Source organism: Oryctolagus cuniculus, chromosome 5, assembly GCF_964237555.1.
Source record: "Oryctolagus cuniculus chromosome 5, mOryCun1.1, whole genome shotgun sequence".
NCBI lineage: Eukaryota > Metazoa > Chordata > Mammalia > Lagomorpha > Leporidae > Oryctolagus > Oryctolagus cuniculus.
The window spans coordinates 143,555,732-143,578,546 of record NC_091436.1 but is presented as its reverse complement, the minus strand read 5'-3'; the positions used below and the strand labels follow the sequence as shown (position 1 = coordinate 143,578,546).

The 22,815-nt window shown below is 51.3% G+C and overlaps 1 protein-coding gene across 1 annotated transcript in view; it reads right to left on the bottom strand.

Annotated features, from left to right (window-relative positions):
- GMPR (guanosine monophosphate reductase) overlaps window positions 1-22,062 on the bottom strand; it is a 39,920-nt gene extending 17,858 nt beyond the window's left edge. The window contains exons 1-4 of the mRNA XM_002720867.5: window positions 21,848-22,062; window positions 14,265-14,384; window positions 11,703-11,786; window positions 6,999-7,172 (exon numbers count right to left, since the gene is read on the bottom strand). Of these exons, the coding sequence (XP_002720913.3) occupies window positions 6,999-7,172; window positions 11,703-11,786; window positions 14,265-14,384; window positions 21,848-21,934 (465 nt within the window). The 5' untranslated portion in view covers window positions 21,935-22,062. The remainder of the gene's footprint in view (window positions 1-6,998; window positions 7,173-11,702; window positions 11,787-14,264; window positions 14,385-21,847) is intronic.
- Window positions 22,063-22,815: the final 753 nt, after the last annotated feature.

Genomic DNA, 22,815 nt, shown 5'->3' with positions numbered 1-22,815 from the left:
TTCTCCACATGCAAAACAAACAAAAAAAAACCCTGAAATCTATGCAGACAAGGACTCTCCAAAAAGTCAATGGAAAATGTGTCACATTATAGAAAAAAAGCTACGTATGGATCTCAATTTTCTTGCATCAAAACAAACTTATCTTTTGATCTCATTTTCTGAGAATGCTCTGACGCTCACGCAAATATGCACACTGTTGTGTGACTATCACCACCACCCACCTCCACCTTTTCCATCAGCCCAAGCTGGAATTCTGTCCCCACTCAACGATAATCTTTACTGGCCCTTCTCCAAGAAGAAACCTTTCCAGAGAAGGGCAAAGGATGGAAGACAGGGCTCAGCAGCAGGTGCCAGGCTGCTTGTCAGCCCCGATAGAGGGTGAGCAGGCGTCAATCTAGGGGCCTTCTCGCAGCGCGAGGGATGTGTCCCTCTACTGGCCACAGAAGGCGCAGGTACTGTCGAGGTAGCACCCGAAACCATGACTCTTGGAGACAAAAACCACCCCAACGGCTGAGACTCTTCACGGCTTTCAGCTACAGTTCCTGGAAGAGTAAAGACGGAAAACACAGGCAAAGTGGGCTGAGAGGAGGCGCCGGCGCTAACATCCCTCGCTCTTCAGGGAAGGGCGCTCGACTGCCCATCTGTGCCCCATGCCTGCAAGGGTAGTGTCCACGTCCCTGGGAAGAGGCATCCACTGAGGGTACCTTCATGAGGCTCAAAACCTCATCTGACCAAACCAATGGAGAAAGAACACAGGCGAGGCAGCTGTTAGGCAGGGAACAGCCAGGCTGCACACGACCCTGGCTACCGCCACTGGCTGCCGGGCCATTGCTCCCAGGGAGGAGATCTGGGCCTGCCATCTCCTCTGAACAGATCAGGTGTCACAGGCCTAACTCCTAAGGACCAGATCGGACAGAGCCACCAACACAGAAGTACTTCCTAACAGGCTGAAGCTGGTGGCACGTGGCTGGGGGCAGTGTGTAACAGAGAGACCTCAGAGCCCAGGGAGGCCGCCTGCTCCTGATCGCCTGGCCCACCGCTCACTGGCTGTGTGGCCTTCACAAAGTTCCTTGACCTAGAACTAAGTTTCCCACATGGCAGCAGGTGCCTCTAGGCCCACTCAAGGTCTGATGTGCAACAGAAGGGCCTGGTCCAGCCTTGTGCCTTTTTCTGCAGTGCCTGGAAGCTGCCAGCAACCGGCCACAGGGCTCCATACCCTCTTCTATCAGCCAGCATCATGAGAAGCAACCACTTCTCTCAACTTCCTGCTTCCCAGGAGGCAAGGAAACAACCCAGAGGAACTGGGTGTGGCGAGCCAGGAGCCCTGGCTCCTGAAACCGAGGCCAGGAACTTCCAGCTTCTACCTGGGGTACTTCTGAGCACCCCTTCCGTTCACTGTTCTGTAACACTCATGGTAATGCCTGGCCCCTCCTCGTTCAGCCCCCGATACCCTGAGGGCAACATGAGCATGTCCTCTCAACGCTCCCCAAGAGCTGTCAGAGAAACTAAGTTTTCAAACACACCAAAAAGCTGAGGGCCTGAGTCTTGCAAGTTTCCAATGGAATCACACGTTCTTTAGGAATAAACACGCACCCCCATTCATTGCTGGGAAATCAACCAGACTGATGGAAACAAAGCCCTGGGCCAGTCAGTGGGTGCTGGGGTAGCCCTGGCTGCTGGTGGCTGCCCAGAGTACTGTGGGAGCCCTTCCCCATTCCCAGTCCCTTCCCAGCCTCTCCCCAGCAACCCCAGGCTCTGCACTGCAAAATCACCCCTTCCCACATCCTACCCAGCCTCCTCCTCCATGCACTGCCCCCAAATCCCCTGGCCTCTGTCCCTGAGGGTGGCACATGGGCTCTCTGGACAACAGGCAGCTTACCCTGCTCCTGGGGGCCAGCCTGGGGGCTCCACTGCTGTTGGGAGCCAATGCATCTCTGCTGTCACTTGGTTTAAGAAGGGATACGTCGGGGGTAGCTGTTCAATGCAGAGGCTGAAATCACCCCTTGGGATGCCCATAGCCCCCACTGGAGTCTCTGGTTCAAGTCCCACCTCTGTTTCTGATCCAGCTTCCTGCTTATACACACCCTGGGAGGCAGCAGGTACCTGGGGCCCTGCCACCCATGTGGGAGACCTGGATGGAGTTCCAGGCTCCTGGCTTTTGCCTGACCCAACCCTAGCTGATGACCAGGAAATGGAGTATCTGTCTCTCTTTCAAATAACTTAAAAAAATTATAAAAGCAATAGATGTTTACTCCCTCTTCTTGAAACAAGCCCAACCCACCCCCACCCTTCTCCACCTCCAGCCCAGTTTTCATGGCAGGCGCCCTCAAGGGGTTATGACTGTCAGGAGGGCAGAGAAGGCAGCACCATGTACAAACAGCAGCCTGTCTGATGCCCAGTAATTCTCCAGCCATTAGTATCCCCTCCCTCATCATCACAGGGGGTGGAAGTGAGAATCTAGGGCACACACTTGCCCCGGTGTGACTCAGCTCAGGGGCACGCACTGACCGCCAATCTGGGGTGCAGGGTCTGTGTATTGTATCCCCCAGGATTCCCACGCTGACACCGAGCACTCCAGGTGATGGTAGGAGGAGGTCTGGCCTCGGGGAGGTGAGTGGATGATGAGGTCAGAACCCACACAGATGGGATTAGGACCCTTTCTAAAAGAGGCCCCAGGGAGCAGGCTGAGGACACAGCAAGAAGGCACCATCTGGGATGGGTGATGTCCATGGCCAACAAACCCGCAGGTGCCCCCATCCTGGACTTCCAGCCTCCAGAACTGTGAGAAAGCAATTTGTCGCTTAAAAGCCATTCAGCTTATAGTTTTTTTTTTTCCATTTGAATAAAAGTGTGGGTTTTTTTAATTTTCTTTTACGATAGCACAAATGGACCGGCAAGGGCATGAAGCTCGCCACTTTAACACTTTTAGAATAAACTGCAAAGTAAAGAGAGAGGGACAAAAACTCAAGTCAGGTAAGCTGTCTAGGAGGAGCTCCAGGAGTACCAGACAGGTGGGCAGGTGACACATAAAGCAACACAGACGACGGAGTGAAAGCAGCCACAAGACACGCAGCATTGCCACGGCAACAAGGAGCCAACACCTGCAAAATGAAGCCGTGTCATTGAGAAATGCCCAAGTACGTGGCCAAACCAGACACCTGCCAAGAAGGTCAGCTTGGGGCTTCTATCCGAGACATGGCAGGGCTCCCAAATGTTGGGATGCTGAAAGGATGCTTATTTTGTGATTCATTAAACTCCCATCCTGATGGGCTTTTCTGAATGAGTCCTATTTCACAATTTGTAAAACGAATTACTAAAGAAAAAGAGTAGAACCACTAAATCACCTCCCTCATTAAATCCACGTCTTTTCTGATTCCCGGCACTTCATCACTTACTCCTGTGCCCGGCGGCAGTAACAGGAAGAACTGCTCCCACCTCACTAACACCTCCTGTCTCCGGAGCATTTCAAGCAAGAGTGGCGGGCTGGGAAGATCCGGCAGCAGCTCAGCCAGCCGAGAGTCCTGCTGATGGCTACCAGGGCCCTGTCTTCACCTCCTAGTTAGAGAGAAATACGCAAGGAACTCCTCTTCCACTCCGCAAGCATTTGTCCAGCTCCCTCCACTGCCCCAGGCAGAGTTCCAGAGACTTCAAGTTCATCTTTCGTCTTGAGATGCACAGCCAGGGACAGCAAGCTCCCATCTGCTGGTTCAGTCCCCGAATGCCCCCACAATAGCTGGGGCTGCAGCAGGCCAAAGGAAGAAGAAAAGGACATTCTCCAGGTCTTGGCACTCACACCAAGCTGGCTTCCAACCCCAACTCTGCCCCTCGACGCTCATGAAAATTCGACTGTCGAAGAAGCGTTCAGAACCTAGGAGTCCTGCCTTGCAGTCCACCTGGGCAAATCGCGCCCATGCTTGGCAGGGATGTAGTAAAGATGAGAGGAAGTGGATAGAAACCTCTCAGATTACAGCAGGTACCCGTCTGACACAAGGCAGATCCTCACTCGCACACTCCACACCTCCAGAGCACTTCGGTGGGTTGGAGGTGGGGGAGGCACGCGGTCTCTATGTATCAAGCCATTCTCCAGTGGATGCCATCAGATCTGGGCCTCTACGGCAAAACTCAACTCTGCCACCCTCACCTGGAGGTGGCATCAGACCCCACGGGATAGGGCTTGGTCCCATAGGATCACCCCATCTGAGATGCCAATCACTAGCTGTCTGTCACCCACAACTTCTGTCTGGCTTGGTGGCAAATCACAGCCCTCTGGTTGGGTTCAGTGAGTTGGCCAGAGTAGGCAGACTCTGAAATGCATTCCCCAGTTTATTAAAAAAAGGACAGGGGAAAGGATACAGATAGGCAGGCAGATGAGGCTGTACCTAGGGTAAGGCCTGGAGGTGTCTCAGGTGCAGGAGCTTCTGTCCTGGTGGAATTGGGGTCCACCTCCCTCTCAACACATGGATGTACTTTCAACCCGGTCCCTAAACCGCATCCTGCTGAGATTTTAGGCATCTCCGTCACACAGGCAGAAGGGATTAATCCCATGTCCAGCCTCTCTGCCTCCCTGGAGAATGGGCAGGGACTGAGGGGCTGCGAGCTCCAAGCTTCGGATCACAGTTTGGTCTCTCTGGTGACCAGCCTGCCACTCCCCTCAGTGTCCCAGGACTGAGGAGCTCTGGGCGGGACACCCCATCAGGAAATCAGAGAGGCCTCAGGCGTCTGTGCAGAACTCAGGGCAAAGACCACACAAACAGTGGCGCACAAGACGCTCCTGGCAGCCCCATCTGCAAAGGTCCCGGTTCCGCCCCAGGGACACCGGGCAGAGACCTAACTGCTTCACAGCTTTCAGCGCACAATGAAGGCGGCAGCACCACCAAGGGGGGGAGATGAGCCTGCTGTTTCCTCCCCCACTCCTAACGTTGGCAACAGCTGGCTGACCTTGGGACAATTCTTAATCCCTTCCTCCCATTTGTTTGGAAAGTATAAAAATGCTATCTTATGGCCAGCGCTGCGGCTTACTAGGCTAATCCTCCACCTGCGGCGCCGGCACACCGGGTTCTAGTCCCGGTCGGGGCGCCGGATTCTGTCCCAGTTTCCCCTCTTCCAGGCCAGCTCTCTGCTGTGGCCCGGGAAGGCAGTGGAGGATGGCCCAAGTGCTTGGGCCCTGCACCTGCATGGGAGACCAGGAGAAGCACCTGGCTCCTGGCTTCGGATCAGCACAGCGCACTGGCTGCAGCGGCCATTGAGGGGTGAACCAACGGCAAAGGAAGACCTTTCTCTCTGTCTCTCTCTCTCACTGTCCACTCTGCCTGTCAAAGAAAAAAAAAAGTTAAAGATAAAAATACTATCTTCTAAGTTCTTAGACTCAACAGAAGATCCAGGCCCATAAAGGAAAATAACAGCTGCCTCCCAGCTTCCTACAGCGATGAAATGTGCAGAGAAAAGAGGTAAAAATGAAAAAAAATTTTTAAAGGAGAGAAATTATCTAGTGGCCAAACTAAATGTTCTGATGACAGACCAGTAAAGACAGCATAATTACAGCACAGAACTTTCTAGAAGCCCCATCTCAACCCTGGAGCTTCCATTTCCTTTTCCTGGAAATTCACCTTTCCCGGAAGTCATAAATACGAACTTGTGAAGGTGTAAGTGATTAGGAAAATACGGAAAGGGAGGAGACGCAGCTAGAACAGCCCACCCAGCAATTCCCCAACCACTGAGCTGCCTGTCGTGAAATCTTCAAATTGGGAAGTCCAGCTCAGGGCACAATTATCTACTGACAAGAAGGGGTGTGGCAGGGCCAGCGCTGTGGCCCAGCGGGTTAAATCCCTGGCCTGAAGCGCCAGCATCCCATATGGGCGCTGGTTCTAGTCCCTGCTGCTCCACTTCCGATCCAGCTCTCTGCTATGGCCTGGGAAAGCAGCAGAAGATGGCCCAAGTGCTTGGGCCCCTGCACCCATGTGGGAGACCTGGAAGAAGCTCCTGGCTCCTGGCTTTGGATAGTGCAACTCCGGCCAGTGGGACCATCTGGGGAGTGAACCAGTGATGAAAGACCTCTCTCTCTTTCTCTACCTCCCTCTGTAACTCTGCCTTTCCAATAAATAAAATAAATCTTTGAAAAAAAAATAAAAAAGAAGGGGTGTGGCATGGAGGGCATAAATATGTTCAACTGAAGCCTCGTTACATTATTTCCAATTTTTTAACATGAGAATACCTCATGAAGTCTATGGAAAATGGAATTACAAGTTCAGGGGCCAGCGGTAGGATGCTGGCAGCCAATGAGTGCCAGTTCGAGTCCCGGCTGCTCCACTTCTGATCCAGCTCCCTGCTAATGCACCTGGGAAAGCGGTGGAGGATGGTCCAAGCGCTTGGGCCCCTGCACCCACGTGGGAGACCCAGAAGAAGCTGCTGGCTCCTGGCTTTGGGCTGGCCCAGCCCCAGATGTTGTGGCCATTTGATGACTGAACTAGTGGATGGAAGATCTCTGTCTCCCTTTAACTCTGCTTCCCAAATAAATCTCTAAAAAAAAATTAAGTCTATTTGTGTGCAAATGTGAAGTCTATGCAAATGAGGGGTCTTCACAAAAGCCCTAGCAAATGCGTATGGGGAAAAAACTACGCATGGATTTTAGAACTTCTGTGCACCTCAACAAACTTACCTTTCCATTACATTTTTCTGTGAATTTTCTGAAGTATCCTCACAGACTCCCAGCTAAGGAGTGACAGACCATTGTTTTAAAGGGATCACACGATAACCAACAGCTGATGGTCTTTAGCAAAAATGAGGAACCAGCATCCTATATGGTGTTGATCAGGATTTTACTTCTTACGTAGGACACCTAGTTTCAGATTCCCATAGCTACCGCCTACCCTTTTCCTGAGGATTATTTTCAACCTTTCCATTAAGGAGACACCAAAAGCTCTGAAGAGAATCCAGTGCCCTCCAACCACACACTTGACCTTCTTTGCTTCCCCATCGCCAGACGGTGGCAGCATACTTACCATGATGGTGTGCTCGGGAAACTTGGCACGGACGAGTTTCACGAATTCCACAAAATGTTCTGAATATCCATTGGCCACATCCAGGCAAATAAACTTAACCTGTGGCACGGCTTCCAGAATGCTGCTCATCTTTTCCAAGTCACTCTGCCCGCTGCCCGAGCTCACGGCTACATGCTGTGCCAAAATCAAGGAGGACAGACATGAACCATGGTACCCACGCATGCACCTGCTCCAGCGTCTTCACCCAATCAAGTACACAGGGGACCTGCCCAAGGAAACTGCTACAGCACAGGTGGAGGAGATCTGTCCATTCAAGGACCTAGACTTTAACACCTCACCCCCCCTTCCCACTGCTGAACTGCCCAGATCCTTAAACCAAGACTAAAATACACAGACTCTAAAATATTCAGAAAAAGGTTTCTCTTAGCTTCCATTTCTCTGTGTGGAACACTGAATTGTGCAGTTGCTGGTACAAGTGTGGTATCAGGAAACTCAAGGAAGACCAACGGGTGAGATAAGAATTTTCCCATAGAACAAGAGGCGGTCAGTGAACTCACGCCAAAGCTGCCACATCCCCCAAACACTTCACTTAGAGAGTGGGACAGGGAGTCCCAAACACCACAAGGGCTGGTGCTGTGGTGTAGTGGGTAAAGCTGCTACCTGCAGTGCCGGCATCCCATATGGGCACCAGTTCAAGTCCCAGCTGCTCCACTTATGATCCAGCTCCCTGCTAATGTGCCTGGGAAAGCAGCAGATGATGGCCCAAGTCCTTGGGTCCCTGCACTCTTATGGAAGACCTGGATGAAGCTCCTGGCTTTCGCCTGGCTCAGCCCTGGCTGTTGTGGCCATTTGGTGAGCAAACCAGTGAAGATTTCTGTCTTTGCCTTCCCCTCTCTGTGGTTCTTTCAAAAAAAAAAAGTCAAAAACTTCTTCCTGTTTCTAGCTCTACTGCCTATGCAGAAGTCCCCACTCACTATCTGAGGGCATCAGATGGGAAATTCCAGAAACAACTTCAAACACTCTAATGGTATACTGTCATCATTGTTCTATTTCATTACTAGTTGTGTTAAATCTTTTGTAAGTTAAACTTCATCATGGGTGTATATGTTTAGGGAAAACACGTGGTTGGGTACCATCCGTGGTCTGACACCCACTAGGGCCGTGGTCCTAGACACCCACTAGGGGTCTGAGACCCTCCCTGTGCAGAAAAGGGATGGCCACTGTAAAACAGGACCACACATGTGAACTTGAACCTGCACAAACAGCTGCAGTGTGTTCCAATTAAAGGGGCAAAACTTCCTATGGTGTAAGAACAAAGGAGCCTGATGTGACCTTTTGCAACTGTATTTGCAAGTGTTTAAATCTGAAGCCTTAGGGGCCCTGTGTTGTGGCATAGTAGGCCAAGTCGCCACCTGTGGCGCCAGCATCCCATAGGAGTGCCAGTTTGTGTCCCGGCTGCTCCTCTTCTGATCCAGCTCTCTGCTGCGGCCTGGGAAGGCAGCGGAAGATGCCCAAGTGGTTGGGCCCCTGCACGCATGTGGGAGACCCAGAAGAGGCTCCTGGCTCTTGGCTTCAGATTGGCCTAGCCCAGCTCCAGCCGCTGCGGCCATTTGGGAAGTGAATGAGCAGACGGAAAACCTCTCTGTTTCTCCCTCTCTCTGTAACTCTGCCTTTCAAATTAAAAACTATATTAAAAGAAATCTGAAGCCACCCCACCGTTCTCTGCGATACCCTCGTCCCCACAGCCCCAGTGCGCTTGAAGACCATGCCTCTGCCTTCTCAGAAAATCTGCTCTTTGGTAAAGACCCGTTTTTAACTACTCCGTGCCTTCAGCCAAACTCAGCCAGGGGTCAGACTCTCACCTTGCAGGAGAAATACCTGTGTTTGAACTGTGCGATTCTCTTTTTCATTGTTTGGTTATCCTCCACCCCCTGCCCCATCCTTTAAGTGAACCCACAGCCACAGATGAGGGCCCTAGCTTAATCTCCTCTAGGGTATCTTCCAGCATCTCAACAATGCAGCCACCACGCAGAGCTGAGCTTCCAGGGCCTACCCAGCGCTCTCTGAGGGTGCTAGCTCTGTGTGGGATACCTGAGGCTCTGCACATCCCTGTCTGCATCCACCTGCACAAGTCTGGACCTCAGTGCCACTGTTTGTTCTACATTTCCCCTTTTTATTTAGCCTTTTATTTGGAGGAGGGCATGGGCAGGGCAGGAAATCAAATTTTCGCCCTCAGTAACGGAGGCCGAGGTTCCAATGAACACACTGCCAAGAACTCACCTTAAAAAGTGGGTTTGGGGGTGGGTGAGAGAGATGAGCAAACAAATGGAAAATCACTGTTCCCCAACTTCTTCAGGGTAAGCATCCTCTATACAAAATGCTCGGGGCCAGACACGTGCCAGGGTTCCAGACGTCAGCTTCTAGCGTTTTGGAGTATTCGCAAAATAGCGAAGTCTGAAACCTGAAATGCCTTTCAAGACTTTTAGTGCTCAAAAATGGTTTAGATTTCAGAGCATTTCAGAGTCTAAATGATGGCTGCTCAGGGAGAAGGGGGAGAAAGCGAAAACAAGTATTTAAACTTCATTTGAACACAGTATGGCAAAAAAGGACTTCCTATAGAGTCATCCCCCTATTGAACTTATCTCCCAAACAACGTGGCCAGCCAAATGCACATCCAACTGAAACGCAGTGACAGCAGCAGCCTGCTATGAAGGGATTCCTAACCACAGACCGTCGGCTCTTTGAGAGCGCTGTGGCCCTTGGCTGTCTCTGGCTCCGGATCACCCAAATGCACCTGTAGGAAATGCAGGTGTCTTCTGAGGGACTTTTTGTTGTTAGGTCTGTTTTTTTTTTTTTTTAACTCTTATTGAGTTATAGTGACAGCATATAGTTCACCCAAAGTGCATAGTTAAATGATGTCTTGGTATATTCAGAGCTGTGCAATCGTCACAATCAATTTTAGAACATTTCATGACTCCCCAAAGCAGCGGCTGCATCTCTTTAATCATCACTCCAGAAACCTCATCCCCTAAGGCCTAGGCAGCCACTCACCTATTTTATGTCTTTTGGGGCCTGCCTATTCTGGACATTTCCTGTAAATGGAACCACATGTGGCCTTCTGTATCTGGCTTGACCTAATCGGGTATTTCCCAGGTCCAACCACCTTGTCACATGAATCAGAACTTCATTCCTCTGTCTGGCTAAGTAACATTACACTGAATGGAGAGACTACATTTTATTTATCCATTCGTCCACTGACAGGCACCTGGGTTGTTTCCACTTCTGGGCTATGTGAGTATGGCTACTATGACTGTTAGCAAGTTGTGTGTGACTTGTGTTTTCATTTCTGCTGTGTCTATACCTAGACACAGAGTTCCTGGGTAGTATGGTAACTCTGACTTTTAAGCACACTGTTCTCCAAAGCAACTACACCAATTTACATTCCCACGAGCAGCGGATGAAGGTTCCTCGAGACTCTGGTCTTTCTAACAAAAGCGTTTCCAGCAAGCATGTTGTCTACTCAATCCCAAAGCAACTTGTTTATAATTAATTTTTTCTTCTACTGCCAGAAGGCATGTTCAGATTGGATCCACTTGAAATACCTGGCAGGAATATTAACTCTGCCCTAGGCTCTCAAGATATAAGGGCACTTTTGGAAGTTTGTGGAGGAGCAGGTAGCAGATAAGACATCCATGTCTCTATATTGGAGTTCAGGGGCTCTCGACTCCAGGTTCCTGTCAATGCAGAACCCTGGGAGGTAGTAGTGATGGCTCAGGTGACTGGGGTCCTGCCACCTATGTGGGAGATCTGGATTGAGTCCTTGGCTTCTAGCTTCAACTCAGCCATTGCACGCATTTGGGGACTAAACCAGAGTTCTTTCTCCCTGTCTTTCTCAGATTCTCAAAAAAAAAAAAAAAAAAAAATTTAACTTCATAGAAACATGGAGTTAAAAGATAAGTTGATTTTGGTGCAAAACTTTTTTTTCAAGCCATGCTTTTTCATAACTCACATTTCTATAAATTCTCTGAAGACAGCTTGCGTGCATGGATTTAATTGTTTGCACTACAATAAACTTATCTTTTTTTCCTTTTTTTTTTTTTTTTGACAGGCAGAGTGGACAGTGAGAGAGAGAGACAGAGAGAAAGGTCTTCCTTTGCCGTTGGTTCACCCTCCAATGGCCGCCACAGCCGGTGTGCTGCGGCCGGCGCACCGCGCTGATCCGATGGCAGCCAGGTGCTTCTCCTGGTCTCCCATGGGGTGCAGGGCCCAAGCACTTGGGCCATCCTCCACTGCACACCCTGGCCACAGCAGAGAGCTGGCCTGGAAGAGGAGCAACCAGGACAGAATCCGGCCCCCCGACCGGGACTAGAACCCTGGGTGCCGGCGCCGCAAGGCGGAGGATTAGCCTAGTGAGCCGCAGCACCGGCCTAAACTTATCTTTTAATCCACTTCTCCATGAACTTTTTGAAGGACCCTCATATATAACCCTTCACCTTTCAAAGGCCCACAGATATTCCTTAGAGGCAACTCCTAGTACACCCTGGGGAACAGGCCTGCTGGGCAAATCCCAGCCAACATCATCCAGCTGGAGAACCACTCCATCCATCCGTACACCTGTCTGCTCCCTCAAACCCTCTGCACAACCCAAAGGCCTCCCCCCACCCCTACACAGCACCTGTCACTTGTAATGGGACCAGCGCGTACCTGCAGGCATTCAGGGTGATTTGCAGCAAAGAGCTTCCAGTCGTCCAGGGAGTAATGCTTATGAACTGCTGTGAACATGGAGTGCTAGAAAACAAAACACGGCATCAGGATGGGCAGCCAAGGGATCCAACAAGACAAAGGCATTTGGCCTGCCTGCCGCTCATGCTTAATTTGCTTGGAACATGTTCCTAGGAGCCAAACACAAAGGTATAACCAGGGAAATCACAAAGCCGTCACAATGTTTCCCATGCTAGTGAGTGGGTACCACTGCATCCAGGACATGGGAGGCTCTGCCAAAAGGCAAGGGGAGATCTCTCAGAGGCCTGGCCAGCCCACCCTGGCTCCTGCCTACACCTGAGTTCAGCCAAGAGCAGAACAGGTAGAAAAAAATAAAATAAAATAAGAAGGAAAACCTTGCAGCAGGTTTCCTGTCCAGAAGGGCCAGCCCACAACAACTGCTTAACAAACCCTCTCGAACTACATCTTGTACCTGCAAGGTTTTTCTTGGGGTCCACACCTGGATATTTCCTGCTGAAGCTAAACCCATCTGGCAGGCAGTATTCTTGGGGGAGGGAGGTCCTCAGGTCTACATTGAAATCCCAAGTCCATGACCCTGCATTTGCTACCTCTGTGCCAATGCTGCACAGACATAACTTCATTTAAACCTCAGAACAGGGGCTAGTGCTGTGACATAGCCGGTAAAGCTTGTGCCTGCTGTGCCAGCATCCCATATGGATGCCAGTTCGAGTCCCAGCTGCTCTACTTCTGATCTAGCTCCATGGTAATGTGCCCGGGAAAGTAGCAGAAGGTGGTCTAAGTCCTTGGGCCCCTGCACACATGGGAGATCCAGAGGAAGCTTCAGATGGGCCCAGCTCCAGCCACTGAGAAGTGAACCAGCAGATGGAATATCTCTCTCTCTCTCTCTCTCTCTCTCTCTCTCTGCCTCTTTGTAACTCTACCTTTAAAATAAAATAAAAAATAAATCTTCCAAAAAATAAATCTCAGAAAAACTACAAATGGTATTAATGATTAGCTTCATGGGCAAAAAAAGGAGGTTAAGAAGTTTAAAGTTAAAAAACTTAGCGACTACTTAGCTATTCAGGGTCATAGGCCACAGTCAGACTTGGACCCGACTACAGAGTTCAATCTTCTTCCGCTGGACAAACACCTCTCGCCTAACTTCTCCAGGCTGGCCTATTCCCCACCTACAATTCTCAGTCTAAGGCTCTATACTTTATTCACTTGCACTAGTTCTGTAGATTCCAGATGTAAGAATGCATGGTCCCCACACAGGGCTCACCCAGTGTTTACCCTTTCATTAGGGTTGAGACTACCCCATAAGAAGGGGAAGGGTGAGCAAATTCTGAGTTTTTCATGGACTAATACTCTGGTATATGAATCAACCAGCTGGTATACGAATCAGCCAGGCAATTTACTGCTCCCCAATTCTCTCCCCCCACCACCACTTTTATACAAACACAGAATTCATTAATAGCTATGGCTGATGACAGCAGAGGAAGGGATAGGCAGAGGGACAAAAATATCATATCACATTCTTCCAGCAATTAATTTGTCAGGCTCTGGCCTGGAGCTCTGTGGGGGCTGAAGGCTGACAGACCATACAAGTGATCATGGAGTCGGACAGACCATCCCCTACTGCATTTTCTGAGCTCATAATTTGTTTGAGAATCCTCTCCTTCTAATCACTGGCTAATAACGAATCCCAGCACCTCCTGCGGAGAGGCTTGCTGCCCACAGCGGGACGCTCTCTCAACTAATTGGATTTATCTTTCCACTTGGCAGGCACTACCAACAGAAATAAATGCACACCCCCTGAGCCCATCAGTGAGAAACATCTCACATGCAGATGCAGGAGACAAAGGTCCTGCCCCCAATGGTTCCTCCCTTATTGTTCCCAAGGCCAGGAGATCAGCTACTCCCTTACAGGAAGTCAGACTGGTCCAGCAATCTGTCAATTGAAGTGGACAGGTAAATTTAGCCGTTTCCAGAGTTAGTCTGGGTTTGAATCTGGACTCCCCATCTACCTGGCTGAGGGCCCAGGGGGAAAGTTACCCTTCCTCTCTACCTCTGCTTCAGGCTCCTTGTCTTGGAAAGGAACCAGCCTCATGGAGTTAAGAATTAAGAGATATATTATACCCAGTAGTGTTCACTAGATGTTTTCTACCTAATTATGCAACAAATACTACAGCACTGACTGCATACAAAGCATCTCTATCTTGATTTTTAAAGCGATGACACTCTTTTGAAGTATGGCACCTGTCACGCTGCCTAACATCTTCATGCACCTCCAATTTGTAAAACCATCATGGGTATTTTCACAGAAGAAATGAATGCAGGTCTAGACCAGGTCATGGAATGCAGAGTGCACACTGTCCATCTTCTGATTAAAGAGGAAGAAGAGTCTCCTGCGACAGCCAGACTCCAGGAAGGGACTGACCCACGTTCTCCCTTTTCTCCTCTTCCCCGTGTACAAACCTAAGGCAGGCTCCTAACAACCTGTTCATATTGCAGCAGCAAAGGGAGGAAAGTGCACTGGTTCACCTGTGACATCACAGCTGCCATCTCAAACGTCCCCACGGTGTCCATGTTGGCAACAATGATGGGAATCCCTGAGTAGGTCTGCTTCGAGTTTCGAAACGTGAAGGTTCGCTCAAGATCCACCTGTTGGCCAAAAAGGGACAAGAAATGAGTGCTTGGCTCTTACGTGATAGGTGCATAATTTCTCGAACTTGCAGAGCGTGGGAAGAATACAAGAGAAGTCCCTGGATTTGCTCAGGGCTTGGGTGACATCTTTGAAAGATATCTTAGGTCTCTAAGGAAACCACGTAATGGGTTGTACAAAGTTCAACACCTCAAACAGTGGACAAGCATTGGGTACAGTGGCAAAGAAACAGCTTGGGAAGCCTGCATCCATATCAGACAGCCTGGATTCCAGCTTCCTGATACTGTGCACCCTCCCAGGCAGCAGGTAATGCCTCAGGTGGTTTGAGTTCCTGCCACCCACATGGGCGACCTTGGGTTGAATTCCTAGATTTTTGCTCCAGCCTGGCTGAGTCCCAGCTGTCACTGGCATTTGTGGAACAAACCAGCAAATGGAAGATCTCTCTCATGCTCTTGCTCTCTCTCTCCTCTTCCAATAAGAGAAACTAGAAAACTCAAGTGGACTCCCTGGCACCCCCGAAGGCTGCTGGAAGTAGAAGGCACAGGCTACCTGAAGGCCAAACCTCCCGCTGAAGCACCCTCTCCTCCTCCACTAACCTCGGCCTTCCCCACAACCATGTTCTCTCCCCAGCCTGGTTCACATGAGCCCTAAACACCCACACAAGGGCTACTGTTTCTTCACTTCCCAGCACTGGAGAGATTATTCCCCTCCTGGGAAAATCTCCACTCTTCTGTGCCAACCACGTCCTCCTTCCCATCAGAATCCCAGCAGTTCTCATCTTTCCCCTAGAGCCACATTCCAAATTCACCCTGCAGTGAGCTCTAAACAATTCATGCCGTGCCATGCAACCCTGACGGCCATTTTGTAATTATAAGTGTCTTTCAAAGAGCGGGGGAAAGTACGTTGCAGCCATACGCTCATGCATATAACACATGTTCCTCTGATTTGCAAACCACTGGAGGGAGGGCTTTCCAAGTTTCCTGTGCCTCCTACTGCAGGGTATTTATGGCCATCAGCTTTCAGGAACCCAGAACAGCAGCTTTGCTACCACAGGGGACTCTCCTGGGAGCAGGGCACCAGGACCAGGTCAGACTTGCTTTTTCAATCACAGGCAGGTCCCATAGCCACTCTTATCACAGAGCACATCCCACCTCCCAGGCTCCATTTCTCAAGCTCATTTCTGGCTGAATTTGGCCAACTGAATAGCAATGGGAAACGTGAAGAGATGAGGGTGGTCCTCCCAGATTCCCTCTGTGGTGGGCAACTTCCCCAGAGCAGCCACATCCCCTGCAGGCTCCAGACCCTGTGCCCAGAGAGGCCTTCTTGTCGCTGGTTCCAGTTTGTTGGGGAGACCAGTGCCTCCCACTGGCCCTTTCCTTAGCGTGGGGAAGGCTTCTCACCATTGCTGAACTCTGGGGCACTCAACATCTCACTTGGCATCTCATCCGTGTCAGGTGCCCTGCATTAAATTCCCTGATCTTATTTATTTGAAAGGCAGAGTAACAGAGATGGCATCTCTGCTGGTTTACTCCTCAAATGACTGCAACAGCCAGGTCTGAGAACCAGGAACTCCCCATTTTAAATATCCCACATTGTTTCTTTTTGGGCTGTATGTTGACTGATACAGACAGTCCCAGAGGTGGGTGTTTCTCCAAGGTAAACTGCAGTAGAAACACAGTTACAAAATCTTGCCCTTGGCTTCCTGAGGACACTTACCCATTCTATCCACACCCCCCTTTTACTGTGAGACAATTTTTACTCTGCAATTAGCATCTGGTCAGAAAACACTGGGGAATCCACAAGCCATTTAGCCTTTTCATTTCTCTTGCTTCTCCACGCAGGGCTCCGTGGCCAGAAGGCTTCCTGAGCAAATGATGTCATAAATATGATTACTCTGACCTTTCACAGCAATCACGAAGCAGATATGAGACACTGCAGCTGTAGGATCATAATGTGACATCTCCTCCCTTCTCCCGATTCCTGGGTCTATCTCAGGAAAGCCAGTTACGTGGGCATTATCTAAGGTAACTAAAGGACTCTTGGCTGGCAACCTTCTGTGCTAATGGCCTTCTATCATTTTGGCTTGCAGGCTTAACACAAATGGAGTTCCTTGGTCTCAAAGTGCTCTCTCACCCCCTGCTCTCACATACCCACACAAGATGCCTTGGGGATAGCGGCTAGTGTCTGCACCCAGCTGAGATTACCACGAGGTTTCTTGGCACTCCAAAACCCATTAGCAATACACAAAGCAGACCTTCAAAGAAACAGTCCTGAGTTCTTGAGTCTTCTCCACAGGGACAATCTTTCCAAAATTCTATGAGTGAGAAAACAAAGCACGGCCACCAACTTTATCTACCCAGACCCACACACGCACACAAAACAAACAGTTGTTCATTGAAACAGAGACAGAGAGATGTTTTAAGAGTTCTAGCCTCCCAGGAACAACACTTGGCATTTAATCTTCCCCAGCTGGTCAAGGCACCAAATATAGCACCCTCAAATTTCCCCTGTGCCAAGCCTGTTTGAAAGAGAACATAAAGTAACAAACTCCCATCTCACCTCAAAAACAAGTTGTTGCAGCTCTCAAAACACACCTTGCTTAAAGTCAGCTGAACCACCCAAGACTTCCAGGGCTCCTAAGTACAAATGGATCTCTAAAACAATTCAGCGTTAGGAGTCAGGCCAGTAGGTTGCTACATAAAATATGCCCTATCCTACAACAAGAGTCATTTCATTCAAGACCTGGAAGCACCAGAACAGGGTGGCATGAGAAAGCCAGCCTTGAGCCCCCAGGACACACCCTCTTCCCTTTTAACAAAATCTTCATGTGCACCTGCACAGGCACCCCAAGTCTATACATTAAGCTCCCTGCATACCCAGTTACATTTCCATGAATAGCTTCTGATCAGCCATTCTCTGGGGTTGCAGATGAGCACACCAGCAGCACCTGGTCTTTCGAACACACACCTGGAGAAGAGGCCATGCAGGCCTTGGAATTGGCTCCAAGTGACTTGGGGAGGTTTAGCCAGCATCCCAAGTACCCAAAGCACAGCCAACCCTGTGAACCCAGCCCAGCAAGGTGAGAGGGGTACAATCAGGGAAGCAGCAATGAGGTCCTTTACCTTGAACTGTGGCGCAAAGAGAGCAAAGCAATTCTTTTATTATAGGACTGGTTCACCTTCTCCCCCACCTGAGTAAGGGAAGCATCTTGCATCTTTGTAGTCATAGAGGATCAACAAGTGTGCAATAAACTAACGCAAGCTAAGGGGAAAAATGAGCTTGCTTTTGACAGCTGCCATTCTGCAGGGCAATTCTTGGTGGGCTCCAGAACCACTCTGGACATGGGTCTGACCCTGGAAGCTTCACCTTCAGTACTCAGGCTCCCAAGCAGCTCACGGCCGCTGCTGCTTCAACAGTGAGCTGCATGGCTGTACAAGGGGCCAGGTCCGAGCACTTGTGTGCACATCATGATCTTCCCAGCACGACTTCCCCAGCATTATGAATCAGCACCTTTGTGCTATAGACAGTGTATTTTGGAGTGTCTCCCTAGGCAGTTCTGACGCATGCATGAGTAAAAACAAGTCAGAGTCAAACCCTCTAATTCCACAGGAGCTGTTTGGGGTTGAGTTGTTTCTCCTTAAGAAACTTGCTGAAGTTGTATCTTCTGTTACCTCCGCACAGGATTTTATTTGGAAATTGGGTCTTTGCAGAGGATCAAGTTAAGATGGGGTCACAGGGTGGGCCCTATTTCAAGATGACTGATGTTTTCCTTAAAGGGGGGACTATCAGACACAGACACAGGGAGGACACCAGGTGGAGATGAAGGCACACCAACGCTAGACAGAAAAACAGGCTGGGAACCCATCAATTCTGCAGACATCCTAATCTGGGACCTTCGGATCTGGATTCAGTTCCTGGCTCCCTGTTTTTTGAGGAGGGAACCAGTGGATAAAATAAGATCCACTTGATCTCCCTCCCCTCTTCAAAATAAAGTTTAAAAACAGCAGAATTCTGGCTGGCGCCACGGCTCACTAGGCTAATCTTCCACCAACGGTGCCAGTACTCAGGTTCTAGTCCCGGTTGGGGCATCGGTTCTGTCCCGGTTGCCCCTCTTCCAGTTCAGCTCTCTGCTGTGGCCCGGGAAGGCAGTGGAGGATGGCCCAAGTGCTTGGGCCCTGCACCGCATGGGAGACCAGGAGGAAACACCTGGCTCCTGGCTTCTGATCGGCGCAGCACGCCAGCCGTAGAGGCCATTTGGAGAGTGAACCAACGGAAGGAAGACCTTTCTCTCTGTCTCTCTCTCTTACTGTCTAACTCTGCCTGTAAAAATAAATAAATAAATAAATAAATAGAAATGAAAATTAAAAAAAACCCGCAGAATTCTAAGACCTAAGAATCTGTTGCTCAAGCCACCTGCTTGGTGGTACTTTCAGCCTCAGGAAACTAACACAGCTGCAAAGGTAATAAATTAGCCCCCGAGCTCCGCCTATAACCCAGGCCTCCTTTCTCTCACCCCATTATTCTCTCTAGTGTGCCTTGCTCTTGTCCCCACGGGGCTAGGAAATCCTCTTACAGGACCACTGTGAAAACAATCCACAGTTTTAAGCAAACCAAACAGTGTCATATTCTCCGTAATGCCCAACTTCCACAGTCGGTTTTATTGTGTTTCAGCGGGATGTCAGAGCCAGGAAAGGATCACAGGGACACTGGGAAAGTCAAGGAAGGATGCAAACTTCCCAAAGGTCTTGCCTCAATCCATAGACACGTCATCTCCTCTGTAAAGATCACCCTGGTGTCCCCACAGAGCCCTGTGGAACTCGACTCCTCCGTAGCTGGGGCTCTTGAAGCGATGGATTAATATAGTTAAAGAGCTGAGGGATGACTGCCTACCTGCAGCACCCAAAAGGCCACCTGGGCCACCTCTAACTTCTGCCCTATGCCTCTGGGAGGCAACTTCAAATTCTTTCCATGTAAGGCTTGTTAAAGTCCCTGCAGGGGAATTTCAACTTCCAAGTGGGGGACCGCTCACCGGGCCTGGCTCTTATCAAAACTCATGGTACTTGTCACTGCTTGTCCTCAGCAGCCGAAGCACTTCCAGGGTGTGCATTGTCTCTTGGCTCCACTCAAACCTGAGGTTTATTCATTCATTTGTGAGGCAGAGGAGAGAGAGGTCTCCCACCTGCTGGTTTACTCCCCAAATGCCCCCCCCCCCCCCACAACTGAGACTGGTGTTAAGTCGAAGCCAGGAGCTGGGAATTTCATCCAAATTTGCCACGTAGGTGGCAGGAACCCAACCACCCAAGCTATCACTGCTGCCTCTCAAGGTGTCAAGGTGTGCATTAGCAGGAAGCTAGAATGGGGAGCAGAGCTGTGCCTCAAAGCCAGACACCCCAATATGTGTTATGCATCTTCATTGCTTCACCAAATCACCCACCCCAGCTACTCTGCAGTTTCAAGTCTGCATCCAGTTACCACTTCTCCCAAGGTGCACATTTTATGCTGTGGTTTGTGCCGTGAAAAGTTCGTATCTGCCTACAATCTCAGGCATAAAGAAGCAAACTGAGGAAATGCTGGAGCGGGATTACAGAGACTTAACTAGATCCTCATTACCCAGGCAAGGAAAGGTTACAGGCGAGTGGCCAGCCAGGCAGCCAGGCAGAACCAAATCCAGGCACACAGCTGAGAAACTCCTACAAAGGGGAAAATCCCTTGTCAAGGGCACCAACTCCTCAGAGTCATGTGTACCTTAAGATCACAGGGTGGCCGGCGCCGCAGCTCACTAGGCTAATCCTCCACCTAGCGGCGCCTGCACACCAGGTTCTAGTCCCGGTCGGGGCACCGGATTCTGTCCCGGTTGCCCCTCTTCCAGGCCAGCTCTCTGCTGTGGCCTGGGGAGGCAGTGGAGGATGGCCCAAGTGCTTGGGCCCTGCACCCCATGGGAGACCAGGAGAGGCACCTGGCTCCTGCCATTGGATCAGCGCGGTGCGCCGGCCGCAGCACGCCAGCCGTGGCGGCCATTGGAGGGTGAACCAACGGCAAAAGGAAGACCTTTCTCTCTGTCTCTCTCTCTCACTATCCACTCTGCCTGTCAAAAAAACAAAAACAAAAAAAAAAAAACAAAACAACAAACAAACAAACAAAAAAAAACACAAGGTGCCACTGCTTGCTGGGACAGCATCAACAATGGCAATCAGCCCGAATTATGAAACCAAGTGTGCCACTGTGCTATTCCCCAGGAAGGAATAATTTATTCTACTGCATAAATATTAAACGTTCTATGTTTTCAAAGGCTTTCTTGCTCAGAAAATACATATCATAATCTCTTTTTAAGTACGATTTTTCTCAAGGTTCTCTCTTCTAACCAAATTTTGAACAAAATTGAGGTCACCAAAATACCCATGCACCCAGAGTCCCCACACTTCCCTCTGGCTCTGGCTTAGATCTGACCACAGCTTTATACTTCCGGAGATCCAGGGCTGCCAGCCAAACTATTCTTGTTTCCAGAGGCTGCCCAGCCCTTGAGCACCTAAAAGGACACCACAGAGGACAGGCACCCGGTCATACCCAGCCGGGCCTGCGTAGGGTTCTCCACTCCTCCCCCAGCTCTTCCTATTGGGCTCCACACAGCCAATGCTGCGGCTGGCAGGAGGTGACTGGGTGTCGCCATTGGCTAAGGCAGGAGACTTCCCTAATCCAAACAAGCCCTGGACTGGCAGCAGCCGCCGGCACTGCAGTCAGCCTGGGCAGCCGAGTTCTCTGCGGAGGGGATTTATTTATGGTGTTGTTTGTGAAGCTAGCTCAGCCTCCCCTGTTTACCGCATTGGCCCAGGCAACAGAGCGTACCCAGTCTCCTGCCGGGCTCTCTCTGCAGAACCACACCACTGCAGGGGGCCCTTCAGGGCCTGACCTCCCTCCTCCCCCCCTCAACCCCCAGACCACTTGCTCCAGGCCCGGGTCCACCTGTTCCCCAGGCGCCAATCTCAGTCGTGCACACAACCAGCAAAACGCCCCGCCACCCGCAGCCCCGCGCCTTCAGCGTCTCTGGGGCATGCGACCGTTGAGTGCCACCGGGCGGGGTCCCCTGAACTCGCGCCGGGACAGGTCGTGTAGGACGGGTGAAGAAATCCCACTGCAGAGCCCAATGCTGAAGCGGCAGCGGTTCGCCAAAAAGCCCAAGAATCTGCGGCTGCCTTTCCTCTTCCTCCCTGGTCCCCGGCCCCTATCCTTAACAAACCAAGCGGCCACCTTCGCCCCTCGCCCACCCAACGCCCGCACCCACCTGCATATTTAGGCCCTAGTCGGGCCGCTTCCTCCCTGGCCGGGAGCCGGCCTGCCTTTCCCCTTTGCTCAGGTGCTGGCTGGGAAGGGAGGCCTGGGGGCCGGCACCCTCAGAGCAGGCAGGGAGACCCCGCGCCACCCAGGAGAAAAATTCCACCCAAGGCGGCTTTGGAACGGCTCCCACCTCGGCTCGGCTCCTGAGGCTGCTCCTCTTGGGTCTGAGCAGCACATCCTTGAAGTCGAGCTTGAGGTCCGCATCTATGCGGGGCATGGTGCGGGCGGCGCGGCGGGAGCTTGTCTGCTCCTTCCTGCGGCAGCGGCAGAGGCGGCGAGGGCGCCGGCGCCGGGGCTGCTGTGCCGCGGCCGGGAGCTCCCGCGGCCCGGCGCGCGCCGCGCTCTTAAGCCCGGCCGCGCGCGCCGCTGGCCCCACGCCCCTCGCGCCCCGGGCGCCCAGCCCCGCCCCGCGCTCGGCCCCCGCTCCCTCTCGCTGAGCGCCCCAGGCAGGACTGGGGAGGCGAGGAGGCTGCGGGCGGTCCTCAGGGCGCTGCCCGGCTCGGGGCGGTGACCAGGTCGGGGAGTGCGCGCCCGTGTCGTGTCTCCTCCAGGTCCACGGTGGACGGGAGGGCACCTGACGTGGGCCCTCCTTGGGCGAGAGAACGGGCTTCTGGGCTCCTTTCTCTGATTTCCAGCCGAGGCAGCCCGGGAACCCACAGTTGGCGGGCAGGTTAAGAATGGCGGGAGGCAGGTAACCGTGCGCAGCGCTGGGATTGCCTAGGCTGTTGGGGGTGGGGGTGTTCGGGTGGGATTTGTTCCAAGAAATCGGTAAAGTCCCAGGATCTGGGAGAGCTAGCTGAGTCCCCTGGGGAGGTCCCAGAGTCCTGAGTTTCTTCGTTGAGCTCACTTGTTGGTTATAACCAGCCTTTGTTGTACAGGCGGGCTCACTGGCTCCACCGTGTCTCGCTGGCTTGCAGCAACCCAGGGGCGAAGGAGCCGTTTTGCAGACAAGGAAAATGAGGCTCCTGGACAGCAAATGCCTGAGAACACAAATTAAACCTGAAAGATTCCGGCCCTGAGACTCAGAGGTTCCCACTTCCTAGCTGGGTGACCTTGAAGAAGTCACTTTATTCTCAAGCCTGAGTTTTCTCCTAAAGA